This window comes from Coturnix japonica, chromosome 14 (genome assembly GCF_054131305.1).
Source record: "Coturnix japonica strain WE chromosome 14, WE-NBRP24, whole genome shotgun sequence".
Lineage (NCBI taxonomy): Eukaryota > Metazoa > Chordata > Aves > Galliformes > Phasianidae > Coturnix > Coturnix japonica.
This window is the reverse complement of record NC_140676.1, coordinates 11309865-11336778: the sequence shown is the minus strand read 5'-3', so window position 1 is coordinate 11336778 and position 26914 is coordinate 11309865. Positions and strand designations below refer to the sequence as shown.

Here is a 26914-nt window from a genome sequence, read left to right as displayed (position 1 = left end):
AAAGGAAATGGCATTAAAATGTCATATTAAAAAAGTGGGATATAAAAAGGAATTAGCTATCAGATGAAGTTTTTCTCCTGGTGCATTTTGATATCTGTATCTACAATTTAGTGCTTAAGCTGACAGTTTTCAGACTAAGTTTTACAACTTAGTAGTTAGTTTTTAAAAGTGAAATACTTTTACTTTTCCCTTCCTTTCTTCTCATTCTTTTTCTTCAGGGGTTACATTCCTGAATTAATTAGAGACAAGTACTAAAGGGTTTTCCCAAAGAGATATTCATATACATGTTAGTCTCCCAAATCACAAGTATTAGAGTCATACTCTAAATGAAAATTTAGAACGCTGAAAATCTATAAAATAAAGCTATCACTTTTATACTATGTAATAGAAAAATAACCCAAACAGTGCATGAAAATCTTATCTTAATGCAATTATTTACATTATTTTAAATTCATAATCAAAATGTTTTGGGTGTATGTAAAGTTCCTGCATCTAGATGATTCTTGGACTTATGTACATTTGATCATTTTAATAGCAAGTTGACGATGAAAGCATTCAAATTATTCTTGGAGAGAAATTATATTATACGCAGGTATAATTGATAGGAAGAGGATTTAGATTGGAGATTAAAGGAAGTTTACTGAGAGGGTGGTAAAGTGTTGCAACAAGTTGCCCAGAGAGTTTGTGGAGACACTGCACCTGGAGATGTTCAAGGCTGAGTTAGATGGGGCCTTTGGCAATCCAGTCTAGTACTTGAACTAGTGGTTGGCAACCCCCTCTGGCAGGGGGTTGGAACTTGATAATCCTTGAGATCCTCTCCACTCTAAGATGTTCCCTGATTCTATGAATATTGACCTTTAATCAAACATAAAATTTTTGTATGTTCAGATTTTATTCGTTTCGTATTCTTTCAGCCTACAGCAACCAGAATCTGTACACAACAAATGGCAAAATATGGAAGCTGCCATATCTTCATTTCCCAGTTTTTATGGAGAGTTACCACGCAGTAAGTATATAGAAGTGTGGCAATATTAGCTTATAATGTTGTTATATTTTGCATACAGTTCATGGCTAAAATATATTGCTTAACTTCAAAAATGAAAATACATATATATTATTTAGTTTCAAGGACATTGCTTATAAATAAATTGTATTAATCTGCTGTTTTCTTTTGTGATTATCATTTTTATTTACAAAAGCACAGATACTGATAAGTAGTACTGTATTCAAGGAAATATTTTGTGTGGTGGCAGAATATGTTGGCTGAGTTTCTAAAGACAATTTTAGCTATCTGAAAAACTGAGATGTAATAAAATGGTCATCTTCACCCTCCCCCATCTCCCTCAACAGTTGCCCACCCTGCAATATATACAACCCTTCAAGCAAACTGTTGCCTTAGTAATATGAGGGTTATCTTGCCTGTTCAATAATGCCCTTAGACTTTTGGCTTAAGGCAGAATAAAGTAATCTCTTCATGCTAATGTACCATAGGCAGTCATTCACAAATCTTGGCTTGCAGGGCACAGTAAATTTGTTCTTACAGCAGTAAACCAAAGAATAGAAGTTGGAATGTAGATTGTTGACAATATGTTACCTACCAGATAGCAATCCTATTATAGGTTAAGTCCTGTCTAAACTGCTAACACAAACTCTTTTAAGTTGACCTTCTGGTATGTAAATAAGCCTTGAAAACCCCATCTAAAATTAGCTTTTATTGTATCTTTCATTCTTTCTTATATGTGCTGTAATTATTACATGGTTTAACTTGTCATGATAGCAAAAATGCTTACTAGAAGAAAGATGGAAAAAGCTAAGGGATAATAAAAAGTAAATGGATAAATTGCACAAAAATAGATTGCTAAAATCTTAATGACAGAAATTGTTCTACTGCTACCTAAAACTTTGAGGGTAATCTCACTTACAGTTTGCGTTTCTTGTTTCATACATTTGTTTGGATTTAAAAATCAAAGTTTTCGTCGAGACTTGTGGATAACACAGATGTTTTAGGAGGGACAGCTTTCTCTCTATATCTGTGGCATTTCAGTATATGTTTACAGCTGTAAAGAGTGATAGGAAGAATATCACATTAGAACAGGATCCTTTAATGCATTTTTATATCCTCAGACATAAAACTGAAGTTTGCTTGGATGAGAACAGAGGATAAGGTTGGATAGGATTCTATGTTTCTTGTTCTCTTTTTCAATCACAGGGATGCTCTCTGAAAGATCATTTTATGTTTACAACAGAGTGGCTTCAAGTTAGCTCTTCTATCAGCTTGTAAGAACCAAAAGCAAAAATTCTTAGGTCTGCTTAAACTTGCATGCTTGTATAGATCTCTCCTATAATAATCATTAGATTGTACATAGCATAGGCAATAACTTTTAGAAGTCATGAAGGAAATCATATCTTTACAAATAATTAGACCACTGCAAACAAAATGAAGTTGGATGAGACTAAATGTATGCATGCCTTATGTTATGAGATTAAAATGTGTTCTGAGAAATTATTTTTGCTGAATTATTACGTTGCTGTAGAGAAAAATTAAAAATGTTAAATTTCTTTCCGTGAACTCCTAGGTGTTCTGTCAGCTCATAAATTACATGTGTTTTTCAGATAAAAGAAGACGTCGTTCCTCTGATTTTGGGAATGCTTCACTGTTGAAACTCATTTCTTCTTGGAGTGACCAATCTATAAAGGTGGGAAATAGCCTCTGCTAATTACAATAATGAAATCTTTAGGAAATATTGACCTTATTTCAGTATTTGGAATCTTTCATATGGTACAATTGTTAATAATTTATGGTAAAAATATCACATAATTCATGCTACTAGTATCTTTTAAAATCAGATTATTTCAGTATGGGATATGTCACTACTGAAACTATCTTGCCTTTCAGCACTTGTTTAAATATGAGAAAGCAGCTGTTCTTTAATCTGAATGAATAGTAATTATCAAGCAAAGCATGCTTAATGATATTTTGTCTTGTTCACAGCATGTTTTAGAGATGAATAACTTGTTCTTTGATGGCTAGATGTAACTTACATAAATAAAGGCTATAATAAGGGCAACATCGTGTATTAATATATTATGCAGGAAACAGAAAATGCATTCTTAAGGGGACATAAAATTATCCCATATCCTTAGCATTAGAACACTCTTCAGGAATTAGCTGAAAAACATCGTAAGTTACAGGTTTCCAGGTCAGTTGAAGCTGTGTCAGTGAAAGCTCGTGTTAGTGAAAAATCCTTTGTCCGTAGAGATAAATTGCTTTTTCCTAAGAATTCACTGGGAACTGTGAAGTAGTCTGAAGAGTGAAATCTAGAAATCATTTTTAATTTTGGAAATATGCATTAAAAAAAAAAAAAAAAAACAAAAAACAAAAACTGTAGTAGCTTGAGTCAGTTAACATTCAGAATTGGAAAACTGAAGACACGGTACTGCATCCACAAGAGATTTCACTCTAGAAAAGGGAAATAAGTGTAAAAGGTCTATTTTTATGATGCTGCTTTTAAAATTGACTGCAACTCTTTGCTGTATTTCAAGTGATTGAGTATTTTCCAGAGCTGACGCAAAGGAAGGCACCATGGAGGTAGTTCTGTGTTCTGTTATAGAAATACTTTAATTTTTTCTGTCAATTTATCCAGTGTAATTCAACATTTTATCAGTTATTAATTGCAAGTCCATTATCTGCACATCTGGCATATTATCTCAGCATTCTTCCCTCACAAACTTCTCTTACAATAGTTTTGTTCTTCCTTTTTCTTTTTTAATGAAAAAAAATGAAAATAACTTCATCTCTATTGCTGCAATTTTCATGTGAAATCCATTTAATCCCTTGCTGGCCTGACCAGCTGCTAAAACTCTTTATGGAGTAGAGCTGTATAGTCGCGAAAGTTGCACTTGCAGTACAGCTGATTATGTAAGATTTATGTATTTATATTTTCCAGTGAACTTAGTGTCTGATCAAGTTATACAATGCTAATGGTCTTATCTGCCAAAGGAGATTAGTCTGCAGGAAGATAAGGTTTGGAACAAACCACCTCGTATCTTTCTTTTCTGAAAAGATTTTATATCCATTGAAATTGTGAAGTACTGCAAATATCATGCTATGAATTGTACCCACATTTTAACATTATTCAGAGGCTGGTTAGTAGCTGCAGTGATTGTTGCAAACCAGCTTTGTAGTGCAGTTTTTTCTGTTCGCACTCAGCAACTGTAAATATAATATTCAAAATCATTTGTGTTACCAACAGTTATGAGTATTCAACTACCCATGGCTTACATAAAATGATTGTTTTATTGATAATTGGGTGGCATTTTTAGCCCTCTCTTTATACACAAACAATTTCATTGCCAACACATAAATCCTGAGCAGCCTGATTAAGAAGTCATGTACATCCACCCCAAGTTTTCTTGCTTTAAAAAAAGGTCTTTTTGTGTTTTGTTTTTGTTGTGGAAGATACTGATTCTGAGACATGACTCAAAGGACTTGCCATTTATCGATTCCTCATCTCCTTACTGTACTGTAACAGGTTCTGTGCAAACAAGGAAACTGAAAGAACCTGCTTCAAATGATTGATCATGGCTTTACTGAGTAACTGACTTGTTGAAGCTGAAGGGCCAAGGGAGGTCTTTGTCTTAAACTTTAAAAATGCATGTATTTTTAAAATATTTTTCCAAGGTTTTTTCCCCAGTTGATTTTAAAGGAAAGGTCTTCATGCACTTTCCTGTTCATCGGGTGAAATGTAACATTTTGTTGCCAAGCTCCGACTGTGCCTTGAAATTATGCTCGCATATGTAGTATGCACATATATATGAGTATATATAAAAAATTACTTACCCTGAAATGCATAATGAGGTAGCAGTGATTGTACTTCTGCCCTTAATTGTCTAATTGTCTGTCTTAATTGTCCTTTATATTTAAAATAATCTGCTACTCTGTTAGGTATTTAGTTATATTTTAATTTTATATACTATATTATTATATTATTGCAGCTTTATGAAGCTTTCTTATTTAATGTAGTGCACATTAAAACAAAATTTCTAGGGAATACTTAGTAAATAATTGAACTGCAGCATACAAGTAGTGCTTTGATGTTGTTTGGTCTAACAGAGATAATGATATTTTTTTCCACTAGACGCTTTCTTTTATAATCATTCCTTTCCTATTCCTAGCTCCTTTAAATGATAGATGTTTAAATGCCTCCTGTCTTTGCATATATGGACAAGGATTTAATTACTTGACAGCGTGCAAGCAGTCTATCATATCTGTATGGCACTCATCAGTCTATGGGTCCTCAGCGAATTCCCTCTGTTGTACATGACACTATCAGGGCACTGTGGTGTAGCACACCCATATGGAAATATCTGCTTAATATCATTAACTCCTAATGCCTCCGTGATCAATAGGAGTCCTGCACCTCTTCCTACTAGTTCAGACCTACCTACTCACGAGACAGTTCTAATCTTGAAACTGTCCTGTTATACAGCCCCAAGTAATAAGATCTTGTTGGAACTCAGCTGTATTAATTCAGAACCAGCATCAGAAAAACAGTTTCCACAGCTTCAGTGTATGGCATTTAGGTCTTCATTTGGACGTTCACCCCACCACCCACACCAGGTATTCCTGTTCTTTGGAAGAAACTTTGCACTATCTCTAATTAGCTAGTCATTTAGCTAGGTAATTCTCCCCTTAAAAAAACAAAACAAAACAAAAAAAACAACAACTGATAATGTCGTATTTAAACCACTGAATTAATCACATGCATTAGAATTGTAGTTGCTTTTGCTTCCCTCTCTCATCTGTGGGAAAAGATAGGCACAGAATAGAAACCATTTAGATTTTAGGAGGAATTGTCTCTGGACTTCCTCATCATTTTTAATTAATTCATGCGAAAAATCTGTTTGTTTTTTTTTTTGTTGTTGTTGGGTTTTTTAGTTTTGTTTTATTTACTTAATTTCTATTAATATCTAAAAGAAGATAGATGAATCTGAAATATTTTACAAAGATTTTTACTTGCAAACATTAGATCACTTTATTTCAAGAATCTCTCTCAGAAGATACTTTCTTCTCTACTGATGTTTCTCAAGTTTACAATAATTTCCCTAACAAGCTGTGAATGCATTTGTTTCTACAGTTCTTGACTCTTTACCTGTAGCCAACTGGCTTTATCATTAGTGTCTACACAATAATAATTCTTTTGATAGTTGCTGCCCAGTAGATCCCCTGTATAGCCACACCACTGTGCTTTAGAAGGAGGCAGATAAATTTAAGCTCAAAAACTACTCAAAAAATCATTACAGCCAGTGCATGGTAGGTCACAGCTTCTTCTTCCCACCCTTCACCACCTCTCCCCGCTCCTCCCCCCTGAATATATCTATCCGTTCTTGTTATAGGGGCTTTAAATTAGAGGAAAGCAAATTGGGTGCTGCAAGTCTGATGATTTGATCTGTAGGGTTTTGCTCACAGATGTGACTGTTATGGAGGTATCGGGGAGGCCGCTTCTGGAAGGCTCAACCCTGCAGAGGTTATGATCTGAGCAATAACCAGGGGTGATGTCTAATGCCTTTTCTCATCAAGCCCAGTCATTATAAAGAGAATAGTAATGCCTGGAAATAATTGATTAGGAGTAGAAAGGAAAGCCAATATAACTTTTCACTTATCTTTCTGAATTGTTCTCTGGTATTGCAGCTGCAGATCCTGATAGTCAGGCAATTGCCTTTTACCCTTGAATATCTCTATTTGTAGTTGGACATACGCTATTTTTACTTCATCAGGTATAACCTTAGAGAAGCATAATTTCTGTCGTATTTCACAATCACAGATAATAAAAACACATTAGCCAACAAGATAGCCAATATACATGTAACACAGAAGGAAGCTAAGTAAAGACTGGAAAATGTCAAAGACGACTAAGACTATTAACTTAAATGTGCCTTGTGTTAAAAACAGGTAAATCTTCTGGAGATTTTTAAACTTTGTGATAATGTCAGATGAAGTATATGGATTGCTGGGGAAAACACAGTTGAGAGAACAATACCAAACGTGAAACCACAGAGAGCCCTGTGGTAATGTGGATTCAACAAAATGATAGACAGGCTGCCTGCAGAGACATACAGGTGCTTCCACAATATCATGTTGTGCCATTTGGAACAGGTTTTTTTTTATTCTACTCTAAGATGTTAGAGGAAATTACATGTTACAAATGCTGCCTGGGTGGCATACACAACAATGGAACGGATAATGAATATCTGATCCAAATTACTCACAGGTTCTTAGTAGATTAAAAAAAAAAACCATGAAAAATAGATAATGTGCACAATTTCCTTGTGCAACTCTGTCAGAAATATATATATATATATATATATTTTGTCAGGAATTTTCCTAAGACAATGAAAACTTCTCAGGGTTTCAGTCTCTTAATTATTGTAGATATGTTGTAAGAGACTGATACAAAGTCAGGATCTTTAATCACCAAAGCTCAGTGTTTTACAGATGTCAGGAAACAGAAACTGCCCTTGGTTTCCCTTGTAAAATAAAGAACTATTATGACAAGATGAAGGTTTACACTAAGTCACGGTACATAGGGCTGGGTTCATTTGCTGTGAAATTTCACTGTGTGGACCTGGCCAGGGTATAGTTGTCTATAATAAGGTATTTTGTCATGAAGGACACCTAAAGCCTTTGTTCAGCTTGATGATTTGAATTTACAAGAGCAGCTAGAACTGTGAATGCTACAACTGCCCATGAATTCGCTGTACTTTATTAGTGAGGTGAAACTCCTTCAGGCAGTTTGAGGAAGTCTGCATTTGATTTATTAACATAAATTTGCATAATATAAACATTTAAAAGTTTATATTAAAATATTCTATATTTAACTTATTTTCATATGCAACTTAAATTCGCATTTATATTGAGATGGGGTAAGCTGTCTTGGAAACTTCAGATTTTCTCTGTCTTTCAGAAATTTTATTGTAGTAGAGAATGACTACCTGAGGGGGTGAGAAACTTTTATCTGCTTTCTGTAGAACACAATAAATTAAAAGAAGGTTCATGTGCTGCCATTCTATGCTATGCTGAAATGTAGACTGATCAGGAAATGTGAAAGCTTGGGTCCATTGTAAAAGGTCTCAATGTGATTTACAAATGCTTTTAGCTGTAAAATTTTCCAAGTTCTCCTTAGGCTTCTTTGCTTAAGCAAAGACAAGTAAAAATTATAACTCTGCTATATAGTTTACAAACTGTAACACCTGTGTTTGGTGCAACAGGTATCATGTCCTGTTTATAAGCTGTTCCTTTTGGATAAGAGGTGTTAGTGGGTAATTTTACTCTTTGTACTAGGAAGAAAAGAAAAAATTTGTATTAACATTGTTAAGATGTAGGAATAGGAGATTACCACTTATAGCTAAATATTAACAAAATTTTTCAGAGAGACTAGACACACTTCTAAAAACATCAGAAGGTTCTTATTCAGTCCATAAAGCACTGTTGCAAACACAGAAACAAATGAAGATATTTTTATTAGATGGTATCACACCACTTGTGCTTCCCTAACATGTACTGCAATGCCCCCCTTGTATCAAAGAGGCAGTAGACTATTGATTCTAGTTTTGAAACTAAGGAAAATTAATGTTTAGTTTGTGAACAGTGCTTGCTATTCATAACTTGCATCATTTTACTGCTATCCAGTTAACATTTGTAACTTATATAGAGCCACACGATTATCACTGTCTAATATATTGGTAAAAGTTGCATTTTTAATGGAATCTGCTTTAACTGTCTTAACATCATCTGGTATTTGTTTACAATTGTGAAATACTTAGATAAATTAACTGAATTATCGCTATCATCCAATAATAATTTGCATTTATGGCAGATAATTGAGGCAATACAAGCAGTGCTGTTGGCAGAAGTTCAGAGGACTATGACAACCTTGAGAAAGACAGAAGTCTGCAGAGAGCCACTGGCTGTAGTAGAGAATGGAAATGGTAAGTTGCAGACAAGGCCAAAGACTGAGAAAGCTAATCAGATGAATTTGCAATATGTTAAAAACTTTGACATATAATTACAACATTTATTGGTATATTCCTTTAGCAGAACATACTCAAAAGAAGTTAACAGAATGAGTTCACAATACATAATTACTGTGCAAGATAAGTTAACTGGCCTACTCCTGACCCTAACAGGCCTATAGCTTTTTTTCAGATGATTGTCGGGGAGTTAAAGGACTTTTATGCTCTCAGCATTAAAGAAGAACAGATAAAGTTTCTTTGTTTGTGCAGTTTTTTCTGGTTCTGGTATTGTAAAAACATTTGAAAATATAGGAAGCAGTGTGCTTGGAATAGGAACCCTGAATCATCTTTAGAACTTATACAGATTTCTTTTCCATGACATCAGTTTAGCACTAAAAATTAATTGCTTGACTTTGTAACTTTGAAGTCTAGTAGAGAATATTTTATTTTTCTTTTAGAAATTATCTCTCTGCAAGGAGATATCAAATGCATTTTACAATTAGATCATTTCATTTTACAAGAAGCCAACCATCTGCGACTTTACAATGGTGCTGATGTTTCTAGTAAAAAAAAAATAAAAGACTGAACTAGATTTTGTATTATGAAACTAAACCTTCTTTTCCCCCCTAATCCATTAGCTGAGTCTTAAAATTAAATGGCTTGTAGTTCGGATCCTATCTTAAAAGTGAGCCTTCTCTTGGGAAACTGGTTTATAATCTCATTGAATGTGTGTTTCTGTCACAAAAAATTGTTATATATTTGTTTCTTTCATGATGTTAAAACCAGTACTTGTTTCAGGCAGCAAAACAGTGTGGTCTCTGTAAAATTTGCATTGTTAAATGTAACGGACTGCAAACACTGTGTAATTTTTACATGTTAACTTATTCTTTGTTTACACTTGAGATTTCTTTGGATCACTTTATTGCTGTGCACTCTGGGAGAAAACGCATTGTAACTGAAACACCCCAAAATATTCATCACAGTATATAAGCAAGTAATCTTGTCTTAGCTTGTATGGTTTTCTGATTGGCACTGCAAAACTTGCTGATTTTATTAATAATTTAACAAAATCTTTGGTGATTTTTCATGTGTTAGAGTAAAACAGGTTTGGGATGTGATAATGTGTAGAAAGTGTTTAAAACCCACTCAGGACTGAGTCCAGTCTGTGTAATTACTGAGACACATAATTATGTCTGGCTTTACTCATTCATTTGATACATAGGTCATTTTATATCTCACTAAATCTGTATTGATGGATAGCACAGTAGCAGTCATCTTGTGCAACATGAAGATAAAGGTTAAATATTGTTTCAAGTTTAAGCCATAATTCAAGACCAGGAACATGTACTCTGACCCTTGAGTACAAGTACCTGAATGTTGGTGACCAGAATTATTGTACTGCATGGAATTTCTGTTTAATAGAAATTAATATATTCCCAAGATTTTTAATGTTGCATCACATTCCTACTGAAGTAAATGGAATTTTTTTTTAAAGAAGTTAAATATAACTTTCAGGATTTGGCATTCTTACCTCTAAAGTTGTTAAAGATTATTGCTCACAGGGCATTACCTGTGTCCTACTATGTTCTCCTGTTCAGCTGTAACTTCTCTGGTACTGTCAGAGATGTGATTATTTGGAGCAAATTCCAAATATATTGGTAAACTTTGGTTTTGTTCATCAGAGAAACTGAAGTTTTATCTGATTTGTTTTCTTTTTGGTATTTATTTGTAATTCAGAGAAAGTACATTGTACTGATTTCGTCTTGTTTTTTTCCTAAACACTGATGAACTCATACTAATAGTACTACTAAAGGTATTGCTGTCCGCTGCCGAATTAAGAAGAAATTAATCTGCTATTGTTCTTTTTTTTTGTCTTTAATTTACAGTCTTTGATGTTATGACATACATAAGTAGTATATACACAATCATGTGCCAAACTTGTTAGACCAGAGGAAAAATGGCAGAAGTCTCATTCCATTTCATCCAACAGTCCGCTGATTGGATACAAGGAAATGAGATTGTCCTTTTTGTAGTTCATTTGAACCCACCAGGCATTCTGCAGTGATTTTTTCAAGAGGTTCTACAGAAATTGTTTCTTTTCTAATGGTAATCTCAAAACAGTTGCAAGAGTAAAAGTTAGAATCTAGCTTACTTCCCCTTCAGTTGAGTGCTGCATGTAGGACTGTAAATTCCTTTTACCTAATGCACTGAGGCAGTTTTCCACTTGCCATCCTTGGATGCCTATTTCTTCTAATTTGTAAGGATCCAGAATCATATTATCTGAGATGGTAGTAGAGCATACAAGTTTTTTCTGGCATTGTGCCTGTTTTTTTGCTAAATGTGGATAAACATGTGAACGTGGATTCAATTGCATTTTAGTAAAATGGTATTAATGTGTTCTAATATTACAAAAAAAAAGAAATAAATTAAAAACAAGTACAAGACACATGCTTTATTACTGAATATGGAATATTATTTTAACTGCCTCTTAGATTTGTTAAAAAATTACACTGCTAAGTATTGTTTGCAATGAATTCTAGTTAACACTTAAAAATCCTTAGTTTAAGAAACTAATAATTATTCAGGGTTTTAAGTATGTATATTTGAAGCATTTTATCTATTACCTTGTCTTCTGTATGTGATTTTGGAGCTTTTAAAACTAATCAATTAAGTAAATATGTTCTTGCAGGAAAAAAAACCACAACCTTCTTCTGATAAATACCAGCATGAGAGCAGATTCTAAGTTTTAGAATTTAGTGTAAAGTTTTGTCAAGTACTTATCTACAGATAAGGCATTCTGTTTCCTCATTAATGATAAATCAGTGTAAGCCAAGATATAACAGCTACTGTTCACTTGGATACGTGTAGTGACCTGCAGCAGGGGCTTTCATCTTAATTTCAGAACTCAGTCTAGGCACATGCAACTTTTCATGTTAACTTCATGCATGTCTCTTAGGAAATCTTTCCATATAACAAGTGAATCTTCTTGCTTGCCTGCAAAGTCTTTTTGTTTTGTCAAGAAAGTGCAGATAAGGATAAGGGAGAGCAGAGACTAAATATGAAAGCAGTGTACATTTTGGAGTGGAGCATACATTTATTCATTTATTTTTTGTAAATGCACATTCAAACATGATGCAGAGAAGACCAGTGCAAGTTATCTGGAAGAAAGCCAAAGAAAATTAAAAGCACCATTCAATATTACACATTTCCTGAAGGAAAGCAAGTGAAAGATTTGTGCAAGCTTTCATAACCTATTTGTGAATCTCACAAATCTTATCATATTTTCTGATACGCAGATTTTTGAAGGAAGCAAAGATGTTTTACTTCAAGCAGACTACTTTAAAGTTTTTTTATTGCTAAAGAGGACCAATAGTACTTCCTGCGTCTTTCTCATACTAGTTCAATTTATCAAGGACATGGAGATTAAGTATCTAGCAAATGTCTAGCAAAATCTTAGGAGGTCACCCCCCCCAACCCAGAGTGTTAAAAATGGATATAGTAGAGCCAAGGGGGTACTGAAGTTAACAGGCATTTCAAAGGAAAAGGATAATAAATCTACCAGTTTTGTAAGAGAGAGAACTAACACATAGAAATCACTAGAGGAAATTGTTTACAGATTTTTTTTAAATGAGTATGGAAAATGATTTGGAGATTATTGATACAGAAGAGCTACTATACTTTAGAGATTCTAAAACCAAAATAAATATAAACAGATAAACATAAGTGAAATTTCACAAAAAGTCAAAAATTCGATAAGAGTTGAAATGAAACAAATATGATGAAACTAATTTGTCTCAAATCACACCTTAAACAAAATTAGGTGCCCCAGGCTATCAACTTTATGAGTAGCATGAGGGAAGAAGTTTAAAATACTTTAACTTTTCCCTAAGTAAATATATTTTTTTTCTAGAAGAAAATTCATGATTACCAGAGGTCTAAGCTATCAGAGAATTACATGAATTATGTTTTATTCAGTAAGATAAAACTGTAAACTCCTGGGACACACTTTTCTCGGGGACGATTCTTGGATTTTATTTGTTGAAAACAAGCATATTTTCACTCTGAAATAAGAATGATAAAACTTAACCATAAACTAGATATTTTTTCCTGTCCATTCTCATTAGCACAGACATTTTAGACTCTAGGAGCAGAATCGTTTTTAGGCAAAACTGAAGTTTTATACTTTTTGCACTGAACAAGTTCCTGTGTTTAACAAAAGCTCATTAAACTATTATAATTACTTCGAGCCATTAAAAAAAATTCCGACCAACATAGTATGCATGCATATTAGCAATAAAGCAATATAAGAAATGATTGTATAATAAACTTTTCAGCACTTAATTGGAATGAGACTTATATGTAATCTCAGATTTTGAAAGAGCAAACAAATTAATCTAGCATTTCTTTGATGAATAGACTTTAAGTACAGGATGGTAACAGCAGTAGCTTGCTTCTGTACTGAATGTGCATTAAAAATGAGTGTATTATATCCTAGTTTCATGTTACAATTATTTCCAGTAAAAGAATACAAATCAATGTTATATTTTAGCATCTAACCTGTGGTTTATCTATACAACTGTACCATCTCCTATATATCTAATTAAAACTGTATTTTGATCCAGTAGTCTTTAATATTAGTGGTCAAGTATTAAAGGAAGCAAGCTTAAAGACTCATTCTAGAACTACAGCTTAATTCATTCCATGCATCATATATTTTACTAGAGAACTCCTTAATGTAGCAGAAATCAGATTTAGTGCATATTTTTACACAAAATCAAATTGTACAGGCGCCATCTCAGACTCCTCCAAAACATTAGGAAGGATAGGATTGCTCTAGGACACCGGTCAAGGGAAGGATTAAGGATGACGCATATTCTAAATTCAAATCTACACTACAGTTTTTATGTGCTTTTTTCACTGTTTACATACTGAACAGGAAAACTTTCCAACAACTTTTTATTTTGAGCTTTAAGATTCTTTAACACTTTTTTTGCTAATACAGACAATTATCATTGGCTCATTTTCAGTCTCCCTACTTCTGATATTTATCTAAAGATTTGTTTAGTAATGACAAACTACAGCACAGAACTTAAAAACATGAAAGTTGGTTCTGAGTTGAGGCTTCAGAATAAATGGATGGCAAGTACTCCTTGTATAAAGCAGTACCTTAGCACTTCTGAAATAAGCCTAGCAATTTACTTCTGCTGTTTTATTGAAGATCCAACCCTCGTCACACCTTCCTTCCTTGTTCTGAAGGTGTCCTTGCACAAATAATTTTTCAAAGAGCTTTCAGATTTCTCACATTTGATTTTCCTTACTGTTTAGTTTGGAGTCTTTTTCTTTCCCCCCCCTCCCCAACACTGTGTATACAGAGCTCTGAGTCAAATAAGTCTCTTGGTGCTCCCTTAGAAATGGAAGAGATATGGACATAATGTGGAACGAAGTTTGTATATTACAATGTCATGTTTGATTTTTTTGTATGTCAGAACTTCTTTTTACCATTATCTATGAACACGAGTTCATCCAAAAACAGAGAAACTACAAAACCTTTTTTTTATTTTTTCTCCAAGCTCTATCAGGTTAGATTTTGAAGTTTATGCTTCTACTACACTAACTTCACCATATCCAGAATATAAGGGCTCAGATTCTCAGCTGTCCATTGTCTGTACTGTTAAGCAACACATGGAGCACTATTTATTTGTTCGTACTCCGCTCACTACAATCATAATGAATCAAACAACAGGAAAAAAAAAAGAATTAGTTCTAAGCACAGCTCTTCCTCTAAAATTAACCCTGTTAATACTTGTTAAGTATTTTCTATATGTCCATCATGAGAAGCAGGGGGAAAAATGTACCCCTATGTATAGGCATTCATTATGAGTATTAGCTTAGCTCTATGCTACTAACTACAGAGCAGAACAAATCAATAACATAATACTTTTTTGTAGTTTTCCATCTCTTTTCCCGAACTTCTCAATGCTTTGCATTCACCTTCTTACAATGTTTATTTATTAATTTCTTCCTATAAAATCACTAGCTTCTAACTTCACTGTTTGAAGTTCACTGAATGTTCTTTAAAAAAAAGAAAAAGCCAAGTCAAATGCAGCCTCAGGCCTGTAATGAAACACTGTGCATGGATTCAATATGAATTGAAAAGCGGGATGAATGTATGAGAGACTAAAATCCTACACTAGAAGGAATAGAGAGCTGAATGGCTCTCTGAGAGAGGAGCAGGGGAAAACATGAATGAAGAGGGATGTTCCCTACATTAGGAGAGTTTTCTTCTCCATATTATGTGCCCTGCTTGAAAATGGTTTGGAAGAGTTTGTGAGTACTTTTTTTGGGCTGTGTTTTCTGGCTGATGCTTCCTGTAAGGGGTAAAATATTTTAAGTGGCTTTGATTTTAGAGCATACTGTCAAACCTGAACCAGCTTATTTCCTCATAGAATGCTTTCTTTAGCTCTGTTTTCGTGTAATGATTATTTTGTTGTTTCAAAGCAGATAAAAATTAGTAACAGAAATGGTATTTCATATTTTGGTGGTGTGTAGAACCAAATAGCAGAAAAAGATTTCCAAATTCAGCAAATTCATAATTGTATCTTTCAAAGTTTTCCCCTGTCACCCCGGTTCCACATCAGGTGTTTTAGCAGAAGCTTTATTTTTAAGTCATAAAGTTAGATCCACCAAATATCTTGCTTCAGTGCTCTATTTCAGATACACTTCTTGTGTTGTATTGTACCAAAACTAAGTCAATCCAAATGATAATGAATGCAAAAAAATTTCCAGTACACCTTAGAATTTTGCATCAAATCAAAGTAAAAATCTGCAGAAAAAAAAAAAAAATCCTACTCTTGGAAAACTTCAGATTCTGTCACACTTGAAATACCTTTCACTTATTCCCTAAGGACCAAGTGCCAGCATTGTTCTCATATGATGGATGTTAGTTGCATCACCTGCTGCACTACCAGAAGATGCTCAGATAGCCTAGTGAGGAGGGTGAGGGAAACTGAATCTGAGAGATTTTTTCTTTAAACTAATTAATAGTCAGTATGAACATTCTGTTCTTCTCCACTGTTATAGCAGGATAGGCTTAGGATTTCCTTTAGCAAAACCAACATATTTTTGTATTTATATGTGACTTAAGCAGGCACAAAAAAAAAAAAAAAGCATTTTGATGTAAAAAAAGGGAGATCAAATAGGTATGCCCCTGATCAAGTTAGCAAATGAAGGCCTTCTTCAGCCGCAGGAAAAAATTAGTTAATTAATTAGCACCTCTTGGAAGGTTCGAAAGGAGTCAGTTTCACCAGTGACCATTGTTATCAACGTCAAGGCATGATATATAGTATATTATATAAATTGTACTACTGGCAATAGGCTACATTGAAGAGAAGTGAGGTGATCATGATTGCAAACCTGTGCTTTCCTTTGTGTAATGAAATGTAATGATTTAGTTGCATGGTTAGGAGTGTTTTTAAATGACTCATATGGGGTTAAGGACTTTTGTGTCACAAGAAGAAAAAAAGAGCTAAAGCATCAGTAGGAGGTCTGATCTGACAAGCAGCACGATCTTGTTGCTTGTCAGATCACGTGATCACGTGTATCAGAACAGGGCAGTGTTACACTGATAGAAAGATAGAGCAAAGTGAAACAGTTTTTCCTATCTTATCTACTGATAATTGCATTTAATAGCCATATCTGCAAAATATTTTCTCTCAAGTTCATAGTTTATAAGGGTGTTATTTCTTTCTGAAGTTAGCCTGGACTAAGCTGTTTTTCACACAAGATCTTGAACGGTCAGCACAAATGTGTGTTTTCTCAGTTATGCTCTAATACAGTTCACTGTTAAAATAAGGCAATGCTCTTAAAATCTTCGCTCTTTGACCATGCCTCTTAAAACATGTATTTCAGCATTGGTGGGGAAATTCAATGCAGTCACCTGGTGTGGAAACAAGAGAGGTAGCTGTTGTGGGATAATAACCTCCCTCCTCTCACCTCTCATCAGTTGGTATTGCAGTTTGAATCTTAATTGTGTGATAAAGATGCATTTTTCCAAAATTGGTTAATGATAACATTATGAACATAATCTACTTTATGGAGAGGCAAGATCAATAATTTTGGTATCAGCAGTCAGATATGTTACAGTATATTTTCTGTTTTGTGGACCCTCCTAAAAATAGATGATTTATAGAAACAGTAGAGGAGAATATAATAACAAAAAATGAACAATTTTCAGTATTTTCCCCAGCTGTGTGATGTTTGCATATATGTATCAGTCTTTTTAAGGAAGAGGCTGCCTCATATAGAAAAGATGAATTTGTAGTGCCCTGTGTTTTTAGGAATCAAGCAGTAAATGTCTTGCAACAAAACAAAAACCTTTAAGACCTTGTTTATTGCATTCTGTTGGCTAAAACTGCCAAAAATGAATTAATGGCCGTAACCACTGCAGTGCTTTTTTTGTTCACAAGAAAAATATCTTGACATATTTTTTCGTTTTGTGATTGGTGCACATTTCAAGGGTATAAATTAATCTTCAAAGGATCCTGGGGAATATCTTTCCTGGACACTTCACTTATACATCAAGTTGGCCATGTTAGCAATCTAATCACAAACCTGTAATTCAGTGAACAACAATTTCTTATTGTGAACAGTGTAGCAGCTTTTACTATCATTTAGGTCAGCCTAAGATTGCTGATGCACCATATGTTTCAGGCCATGGATGATGGATGGTATCCTCTGGTGCCCATCCCTAAGTGATTGGAAAGATTGAAGACACACAGTTCACTTAAGCTTGCTTACTATTACATCAAGTAATCAGCGTGATAGGCAAACCTGTGCTCTTCATGTCACACTGACCAACTTTTTTTCAGGGACATTGTGTCAGAAAAACAATCTGAGAACATTTCCAGATGACAGGCCAGTTACTAGAACAGCCATTTAACAACTGGATTCATCCGAAAATCTTAATGAAATGTAAAAAACCCATGCACGTTTTAAAAACACTTTTACTTATTTGAAGCAGACATGGTGTTTTATATTTAAAGGGTTTTCGTTCCAAGGCTGACCTTATGCAACAGAAATGCAAACATGTAATCTCATAGATCAATTTTAGGATGTAAAAACAATGCTCCCAGTGTTAATCAAAGAGAAAAGATGCTTTGAAATAATTGAAAATGCATTAGATGTTTCTTTTGAGTTTTGTGGGTATATGCACATTATCAGTTTGAATTTTTAAGTAAGAAATCTTTTTCTTAACTCCTGTCTCTCTAATAGCAACCAGTGTTATTTTCATTCTTCCGTTATCTAGTCCAAGCAATTGAGGGCCTCTTAATCAGGTTGCACTGTGGTGAGGAAAGTCTTTTGTATGTTACAGGAGCAAAAGCCTTGATAAGAATATAGATCTCCTTTTGCATAAATCCCTGTAGGACTGTGTGCACTGGACAGGATAAATCCAAACAAATCAAGAGAAGTGTTTTAAACAGTATGGTTTAAGTCTACTATTGGCATATGTTATTGTATAATTGGGTATTTTTTCTTTTAAAGTAACCGAGTGAAAGCTGAGCACACAAGTTGTGTTTACATCCATAGCAACCATGAAAAGGAACTTGTGAATTCAAACTAAATGCTCATTATTACATTCAAGATGTAATAATGCCATCAATAATTAGTGCACTTGTCTATGTATTTTCTAATTTAAAACCACAGCTAATGCATGCACCTTGTTTTTTGAACAGCTCACAGGATTACATTGTTTTTCCTGACAAAATACGTATTGTTTATTTTGAATGATAAATCCTGGCAGGTATTCTACTGTCAACCTCTTTGCATTATTTCATCATATGGTAGTTTCCTACTTATTATATAAACTTACTTAAGGTGGTAGCGGCTTAACATCAAAATAAATACATTTGTCATATCTGGAGTGTGCAATTAGTGATAAAAAATAGTACAATCACTTTAAAAGCATTTTGAAACCAGCTCCTTTCAAGTCAAGGTTTCAAAACAGACTTCCTCCTGTCACTACTCTGATAGCTGAGACTCTGAATTCCATAACAGGAAACAATTCTGGCATCAGTCTCTTAAGTAAATATTAAACTAAGGTAATGGAAAGAAGAAACTATTCTGAGGAAGACAGTCAGGGGAGCAGTGATTATCACAGACTTTAAAACTAAGGCAGGCAGAGGTGGTGAAGAAATGTACTGAACAGATGGCTCATCAGTAAGGTTCATTTCTTACCTGTGGGCAGAAATTGTTAGAAAGCTGAATAGTCTGCATATATAAGCTTTCCAAACTAGAATTTTGCTTTTTGCAGCCACTGACACTTTGTTTTTTGCTGAGGAGATGTAAGTATTTCTGGCTTTACCATAAACTGTTCCGATCTTAAGCTCTTGCACTACACTGAAACATGGGAGCTAACAGAATAATAGAAATTGAAATATATGAGTGAATGCAAAGATAAGTGAAAGTCTTGCAAATATTAGTGGCACTACCTTGGCCTTGACCATGAGAGAGAGGGAGGGAAGGAGAGAAAGAGAGAATTAAGGAAAAACCTTAAATTTCTGAAAACACATTTTTACTTCAAAAGAATTTAAATGAGAGTGAATGAGAGTCCAACTTCTGCTGAGCCTACTATGGGCTTGAGATAGGAACCTGAGCTAAAAGAAGGGATAATCAAACTCATACACTCTGATAAATTATTTGTGGGAATTTTTCCTATTCAAAAATCAGAAGTGTCAGTCTATGTGAAACAGGCATAGTCTCCCCATCTTTTTACTTAATTATGACTCTTCAGAGTTGGATAGCTGTGAGAAAGTGCTGGTCATCTTCATTTCGAAAAATAGCACCTGGAAGTGTATTCAGGTATCCAAAGCAAAGGATGAGCAGAGAGAGGTCCCAAATACCAGTAGACAGGGTTTAGTCCACTAAAGCAGTGAAGAAAATATTCGTTATTCTCCTAAATATGTGTGTATCAGACAATAATATTAATTATTGTAATTAATAATTAAGTAAGCACATTAATTTTATTTGTTGTAAACCTGTTTCACACTATGACTCAATTGACAAAGCCCATTGGTTTCTGTGACTGTGAAACCTGGAACTGGCTGCAGGTGATTGGCTATAAATATTTTACATCACTAAGAAATGCAGAATTGACGCTTGCTTTGAGGGTATTTTTCCCATATAACTCAAGCATAGAGATGAACATACCATTTTTGCTAAAAGCAAATGAGGTATAATTTTGTTAATTATATATTCGGTGATATCTATCATTAGTATCATGTCAGTGGAAAATACTTGAACCACACATGAAAAAAATGGGAGAAGAGAGATTATATTTTGGAAGAGCACAGCAGATAGTTATTGCCTTTTATGCACAATGGTATTTTTAAATGAGACGCTTGTTCCTGAACAATCAGCCCAGTAAGGATCCCGTGATAAAAATAGTTATATTATTTTCAGTCACAGTCAGTAGGCAAGGCTTTTAACTACTGAGATCTACTGTCCCTTTTAAAACCATTTAAAGATGGCAGACATGTTAAACACAGTGGATTGTTGGTAAAGTTATCCGTGTGCATCCAAAAGTGGCAGAATATGGACTAAGGTGCAACCTCAATCTGTGCTGTAATAAAGTAGCTGTTCATCTGTGGTCAGAGATCGTCATGAAAGACCTTGAGTTCCTTCACTTTATTTTGTAGAAAGGCCATCAGACAGCTTTGCATCATCTAACTCTATCAATCAAGGACCTCAACCACTGCATTCTGCTGAAAGCTTTCCTGTTTGGCTCTGTTTTTCACAGACAGCTCAATAACTTGTCTGTGGAGCTGTGATAAATGTACCGTGTGCTTCTAAACTGTCTGTTTAACGCTGAACTGAATTTCAACTTGTAATGCTTGTGACTAATTGTTTTCATCAGAAACATTTTGTTTCTGTTATCCAATAGTTTCTGGTTATCTCATGTTTTCATTTATTCTGTAGGAATAGTAATATTTAAAAGTTGACTTTTGTACAATGGACTACTAGAAAACTAGATTTTATTTGATGAATAAGGCCCATAATGTAAAGAATAAAATTAAAACAAATTCATATGAATGAGAAATATCAATTTCTAACTTTTTTTTTTTTTACATATTATGTTTCAAGCCTATTCTTAATTACAAATTTTCTTGTTTCTGACTGTGAGCCAGTCATAAGTGAAATATCCTTGTTTTTTTGTCACCATATATAAAACGAGGCTGATATCACAAAACCTCGTGCTATTTGGGCACAATTGCCTGTTTTTGCTGAGAATGCCCAAAATAGAGCTATTATGGCAAATGAATAACTTCTCACTCTGAAAGAAGGTGGTTCTTTCAAATCAGGCTGTAGGTCAATGGCAGGGCAGGGTAAGGAAACTCATGTTGCAGCTGTCTGCAAATGAGCTGCACTTCTGATACAATATAAAACAGACTTCAAGGTTGGTAAAGGTTAGAAAATAGATATGAGGACAATTACATGAAATATGGGGAAGAGTTTTCATATTTAGATACAAACTTTACAAGCATTTGTGTAGCTCGTGCTTTTAGTATTTTATCTTTTGGCCTTAAAATCTAAAAAAAAAAAACAAAAAAAACAGAACAAAAAACAAAAGAGCAACCCCAACGAGTATGTTGCTTTTAGAATGACAGAAACCGAATAGAATGTGTTGTTGTTGCTGCTAAGATAAACCATTCCTTTGAAATAAAACTAGATTGCAATATGTTTAAATGCTTTAAAAAAGTTAAATTTCTACTTAAAAAATAATCAGTTTATGCAAATTGAAAAACTGTAGTATGCAGTCAGCATCAAAGTAATTCATGATCTTCTCATGGAAAAAATGGTTTATGAAAAAACATTTTAATAGAAAATAAAAGCCACAGAATTCAAAATCTGTTCTGGGACATACAAATGTAGCTCCTATCAAGTGTAATGCTCAAGATTAGCAACTAAGACTACAATTTGGATCAAGATTAGATCAGATGTACACAAATGAAACATTAATTTCCTTATTTTCTCTGTAGCGGTTTTAGTAGAAAAAGAAAGAAGCCATTTTAATTGCTCTTGGGAGTGTGTTACTCCAGGTTAAAAAGAATAAATATTGTACAGTCTGGAAAGCATGTTGATTTTTAGTGGACAGTACTAAATTTACACTTTCCTCTTCTAGAGCTCAGAGGTAACACTAAAAATGCATCCTTTGGTTCTGTGAAGTAAACAATACAGATATAGAGATAATTCTCATTTTTTGTGTCACCACATAGATGTGCAGAACCAAAAATAAAATTCTGTGTGGGGTGGCTCTGTTGTGCTGTCTGAAAAGGAGGTCGAGGGAAGGAAAATTGCAGCTTACCTTGAGTTAGCTGTTAGCACAATTGCACAAGGGCAGGGGGTACATTAGAGCACAGCTAGGAGATTTGCTTAACAAATTCACTGTAAAGGACCTGCCTGGGATGATTTTCTCTGAGAAATATTTGCCTATTTGCTGTTATTACACTACCAGTTGAATGCGGTAACCTTTTTGACTTCTCCTTCCCATAGTCAGATCCACTCTGTGGTACGTATTTTTGACTCCTGGCTCTCAAATAGCATACATGGGAGAAACCTGGTGTGCAAAACAAAATCGAATTTCTGCTTACAGGTGATAACATTTGCCAGATCTATGGAGCTCCTTCCCTCTTGATAAAAGTTATTTTCAGATCTTAGTTAAAAGATGCATCTCAGGGCTGTGAATCTAATTTCAGACTGCACTGTTCTGCCTCTCGTTGTTTTACCAGTAAACAATTAGCATAAAACCATCTGATGTATGTAATGAAAGATTCATTCTGTTGAGTAGAAGCTTCTGCTGGTGCATATAGCCTCTAGGGGCACATCGAGTATGAAGCTTTTGTGAACAACTCTTCATTGGCTTTCAAAATGACTTGTACTCTCATGACTATTAAATAGAACAGAAAGCTGGATAGAGGGATTTTTGTTTGTTTGTCCTTCTTTTATGATATTTCCCAAAGATCCCAGAGGTGTTCTCTTTTTTTTTAAGAGAAGTATGATGTTGGAATACCAAAGCACTCATCAGGAGGATAGGGAAACAGCATGGAAGTGGTTAAATTTGGTTTGATAGTGGTTGTCCACTACAGAACTCACATCAGTTGTAAACCAGGGTGAATGTGGATATTTTTAATGAAATCTAGCCGTCTCCTTGGAATACGCATGGTATTTTGTGGCAGAAAAGAAATCAAGCAAGCCTAAATACTTTCCCTGATGCCCTGGATGCAGTAAGACTTTTTTTCTTTATGTAGTCTGCTGCTGTCTTAAATACATGAAGAAAAGCTACAGGGAAATTTTTTTTAAGCAACTTTTGTAATCTAATATATTTATAATCAAATTTTATTTCAATTGCATACAGGCTGGAATTGCTGGTCACTGTTACTGGTTCCCTAAATGACTGCAGTAAGATTTAGAAGCTGGGTGCACTAACAATGAGTTTAATTGGTATCTGCGCACAATACTGAAGTCCCAGAATTGCATTCTGGACACACTCTTGGCTCATTGAAAAATTGGGATAGATTATGTAGAGACAGTGTTTAATTCTCCTTGCAAAGTCCTTACAAGTGCAGGGGGAGGACATGTGGTCAAGACAATCCCTTTTCCTAGCTCCCCTAGCTATTGGCTGCTACAAGGTCTTTAAAGGCAGTGATAAATTTGAGGATAGTCATCTGACTTGCCTTAATCAGCACTGATTAAAAAGATCTAAATGGCTCCTGGCAGGCCCTGGATCAGATGGATGCAGATTCTCTCTCCCTAGTGGTATGCCACTCACCACTGTGGAGGTAAATTTCATCTATAAATGTCAGGTGTTGCATTTCAGTCAAAAGTTGCACAGCAGCACTCAGAAAAGCTGATAGACTGTGGGGGTAGAAGAGGAATGTAAATAACTCTGCAAATATTACAAAGTTATTACGTACATTGATTGTATGGCCTTTTGGGGAGGTCACCTTCCTTTTTGTTGACTGTCTCTGAAAAGATATGGCTAAAACAGAGAAGGACTTAAAGAGAGGGTAGAAAATTTAGCGGGTTTGTATATAAATGTTGCTTTTAACACTGGTTGATTTAAGGAGAATATAAATATTTTTAAAAGTCACAGAAGTATATGGAATTATGAATGTTTTGACAAAAATGAGTCAGCTACTCACTCTTCTTTGCCCTTTCTGGTAAGCCAAGAACATGTAGACATTCAGCTAAACTGGAAGGTTGAAGCTTTAAAATGATTGGAGGAAAATCTTACTTCATAATGCCTCCATTTCTCCTTCTATTAAGTGAGGCAGTAGTTGTTTTTTGTTTTTTGTTTTTCCCATCTCTGTTGAATGTTGAAAGATTCTAAGTTCTTAAATACCTGCCACTATGTAAGTTAAACATCACTTATGCACAGTAATACATAACTGAATAGACCGCAGTTACTTTTCTGTCGAATTTTAATGTAGCTTCTAGACTTCTGTATCCAAGAAGCATTCTTTGGATAAGTACTTACAGTAACCTTTAAAAGATGTAAGCTCCTATAGATTTCCAACTCCTGCATTTTGTTCACAGACAAGTAGTTAGATATCAGGATAACCAAGCAGTTATTTTCCCTTGCAATCAGATCTCAAAACCTCTTCAAGAATGGTATTTAGAAGCTTGATAGGAAGTTTCTAATTAACGGAGGACAAACACAAAGATATAGAAGTATTACTGCAAATTCATGCAAGCAGCTGGAGCACAGCTGAGTAAGGAGATAGCAATTTGTGGAGCTCAGACCCAAGTGGGATAGTGACCCTAGGCCTTTTGTAGGGTGAAAACTAATGATGGATATTTAATTCCAGTATTGTGTTCTTTCTTCTTCATGAGCCATGTACTTTGTAACTCTTTCTGAGTCATCACAGTTTATGAAGTGTTCTGGGGAAAATCATTGTTGGTCTTACACACTCGGCTTCTCTTCTACCCCCTGAATAAAAAATCAAAATGGAATAAAACTGAATGTATCTTATTACTAATTTTTTCTGATCCATATTGTGTGAGGTGCCATCAAACTTACGCCTCTTCTATGTACATCCACTAAATGGGAACCGAATAAATATGAAGAGAACATACTTTGTAGGAAATGTTAGTAAGGTATAATACTTTGTGGTTAAAAGCAATCTAGGTAAAGCAGTAAAATAATTGCTGTAGCAGGGATTACAATGTCATATTACACCTCTCTGTAAATATCATTTTAATTTTTTATGGTGCAGATTATTTGAAAGTTTATTTTATATAATGCATAGCACTTAAATGTCACTGGATATGAAACCCTTATGCAGGAAGCTCATTAGTTGAGCTGTCTGCGTCTGTATATCTGCCATCAGCATCTGGTGAGAGGACTGCTGCTGACCCTGCCAGACTCGGGTCATGAGGTCAGCAGGTCTCATTTATTATTCAAAATTGCTTTCTGACCTTTTATCAGCTAGGTCAAAGTATACTGCATTCTCCTTGTTTGAATTTTATAGTGAAATCAGTATCATGCACAGATAATATAATTATCAATTCATGTGAATCTCATCCCTCTCTCTCCAAAAATGTACTCACTTCTGAGACTGATTAAGTTCATATAGTTACCTGTACAAATGCACATACACCTCAAGACAACATTTATACCTTAGGATAACACATGTAGCTTTGCGTCTAATTTCGTACTTCAAATTGTCCATCTACTTTCCACGATGGTGTTACTGAAACAGCTGAAGGCAGAGCTCTGTTGCTCTCAGATAATCTCTCATTTTTATCACTGCCATTCTTTTGGATTCCTTTCCAGTGTTCTTTATTTCAATATACTTATTCACTATATTCTTCAGTAGAAACTGTACCTCCTATTTTGGTTGCACATATGTTTGTCCAGTGACAACAGGAGTACTAAAAGAACCGTAAAGCAAGAAACACTAATAGAAACAAAGATGGATTTCCTGGAGGTTTTAATGGACTTTGAAAGGAAAAGCAGTAACAGCCCCAGATATTTTTAAAATATCTTTTGATTACAGATGCAGTGCAGATGTAGAAAATCACTGGTTGGCACAATTTCCCTGCTCAAGTAGAACTAAGATTGTCTATAGTGAAATTAATGAAGTACCAATTGTTCAAAATGTTCATTTTGTGGTGAATAGGCAGGATGAATAAATGATATCCAAATAAGAAAAATAATTTGAAGTTTTACATATCTAAACTTGGAAGAGAAAATTAGCCAGAATTAGCTTAACAAGCCATACTACAGTATGGAATATTGGAAACCATATATGTCAGATTGATTCCTAAAGGGAGCTGTGCAGTATAGCATTATTCCTGTGGAATGATTTCATCCTTTTTAAAAGAAGGTGTCAAAGGTCACATTGGTTCTTGCCCTTGAAGCAGACAATATGAGATGTCAGCGTGTGTTTTCTGACACTGCATATGATGAATAACCTTGACATAGTAATAAACAAATAACCTATATTAACGTTCATAAGCACAGTGAAGTATTAATGTAATATATAATACTTCGACAGTGTATTGTGAATATGCAGCTTTCGTTCGAAATGCATTTTCTCTGATAATACTGTAGTAAATCTAAAGTTAGCTAAAAATTGCTGTAAACTACATATTCTTGAAGTATCAGAATTTATACATACCTGAAATGTGGCCAAACAAGTTTAGAGGATAAGGGTAAGAGAAGTACTTTAAACAGCCACTGGGTTAAGAATATGCAAAATACCTGAACTTCTGCATTCACTAGGAGACTTACACTGTTGTGAATAGTTTTTGTCTTATAAATATTTTGCAGTCAATTGTCTTTGTAGCTGCAGCTCTGTCATAAATCAGTGAATAAATCAGCTCATAATGAAATAATGAGCTG

The 26914-nt window shown here is 34.5% G+C and overlaps 1 protein-coding gene across 1 annotated transcript in view; it reads left to right on the top strand.

Moving 5' to 3' along the window:
* WDR72 (WD repeat domain 72) overlaps positions 1–26914 on the top strand; it is a 94994-nt gene that overhangs the window by 49176 nt on the left and 18904 nt on the right. Inside the window, exons 16-18 of the mRNA XM_015873028.3 lie at positions 915–1006; positions 2614–2696; positions 8877–8988. Coding sequence (XP_015728514.2) covers positions 915–1006; positions 2614–2696; positions 8877–8988 — 287 coding nt within the window. The remainder of the gene's footprint in view (positions 1–914; positions 1007–2613; positions 2697–8876; positions 8989–26914) is intronic.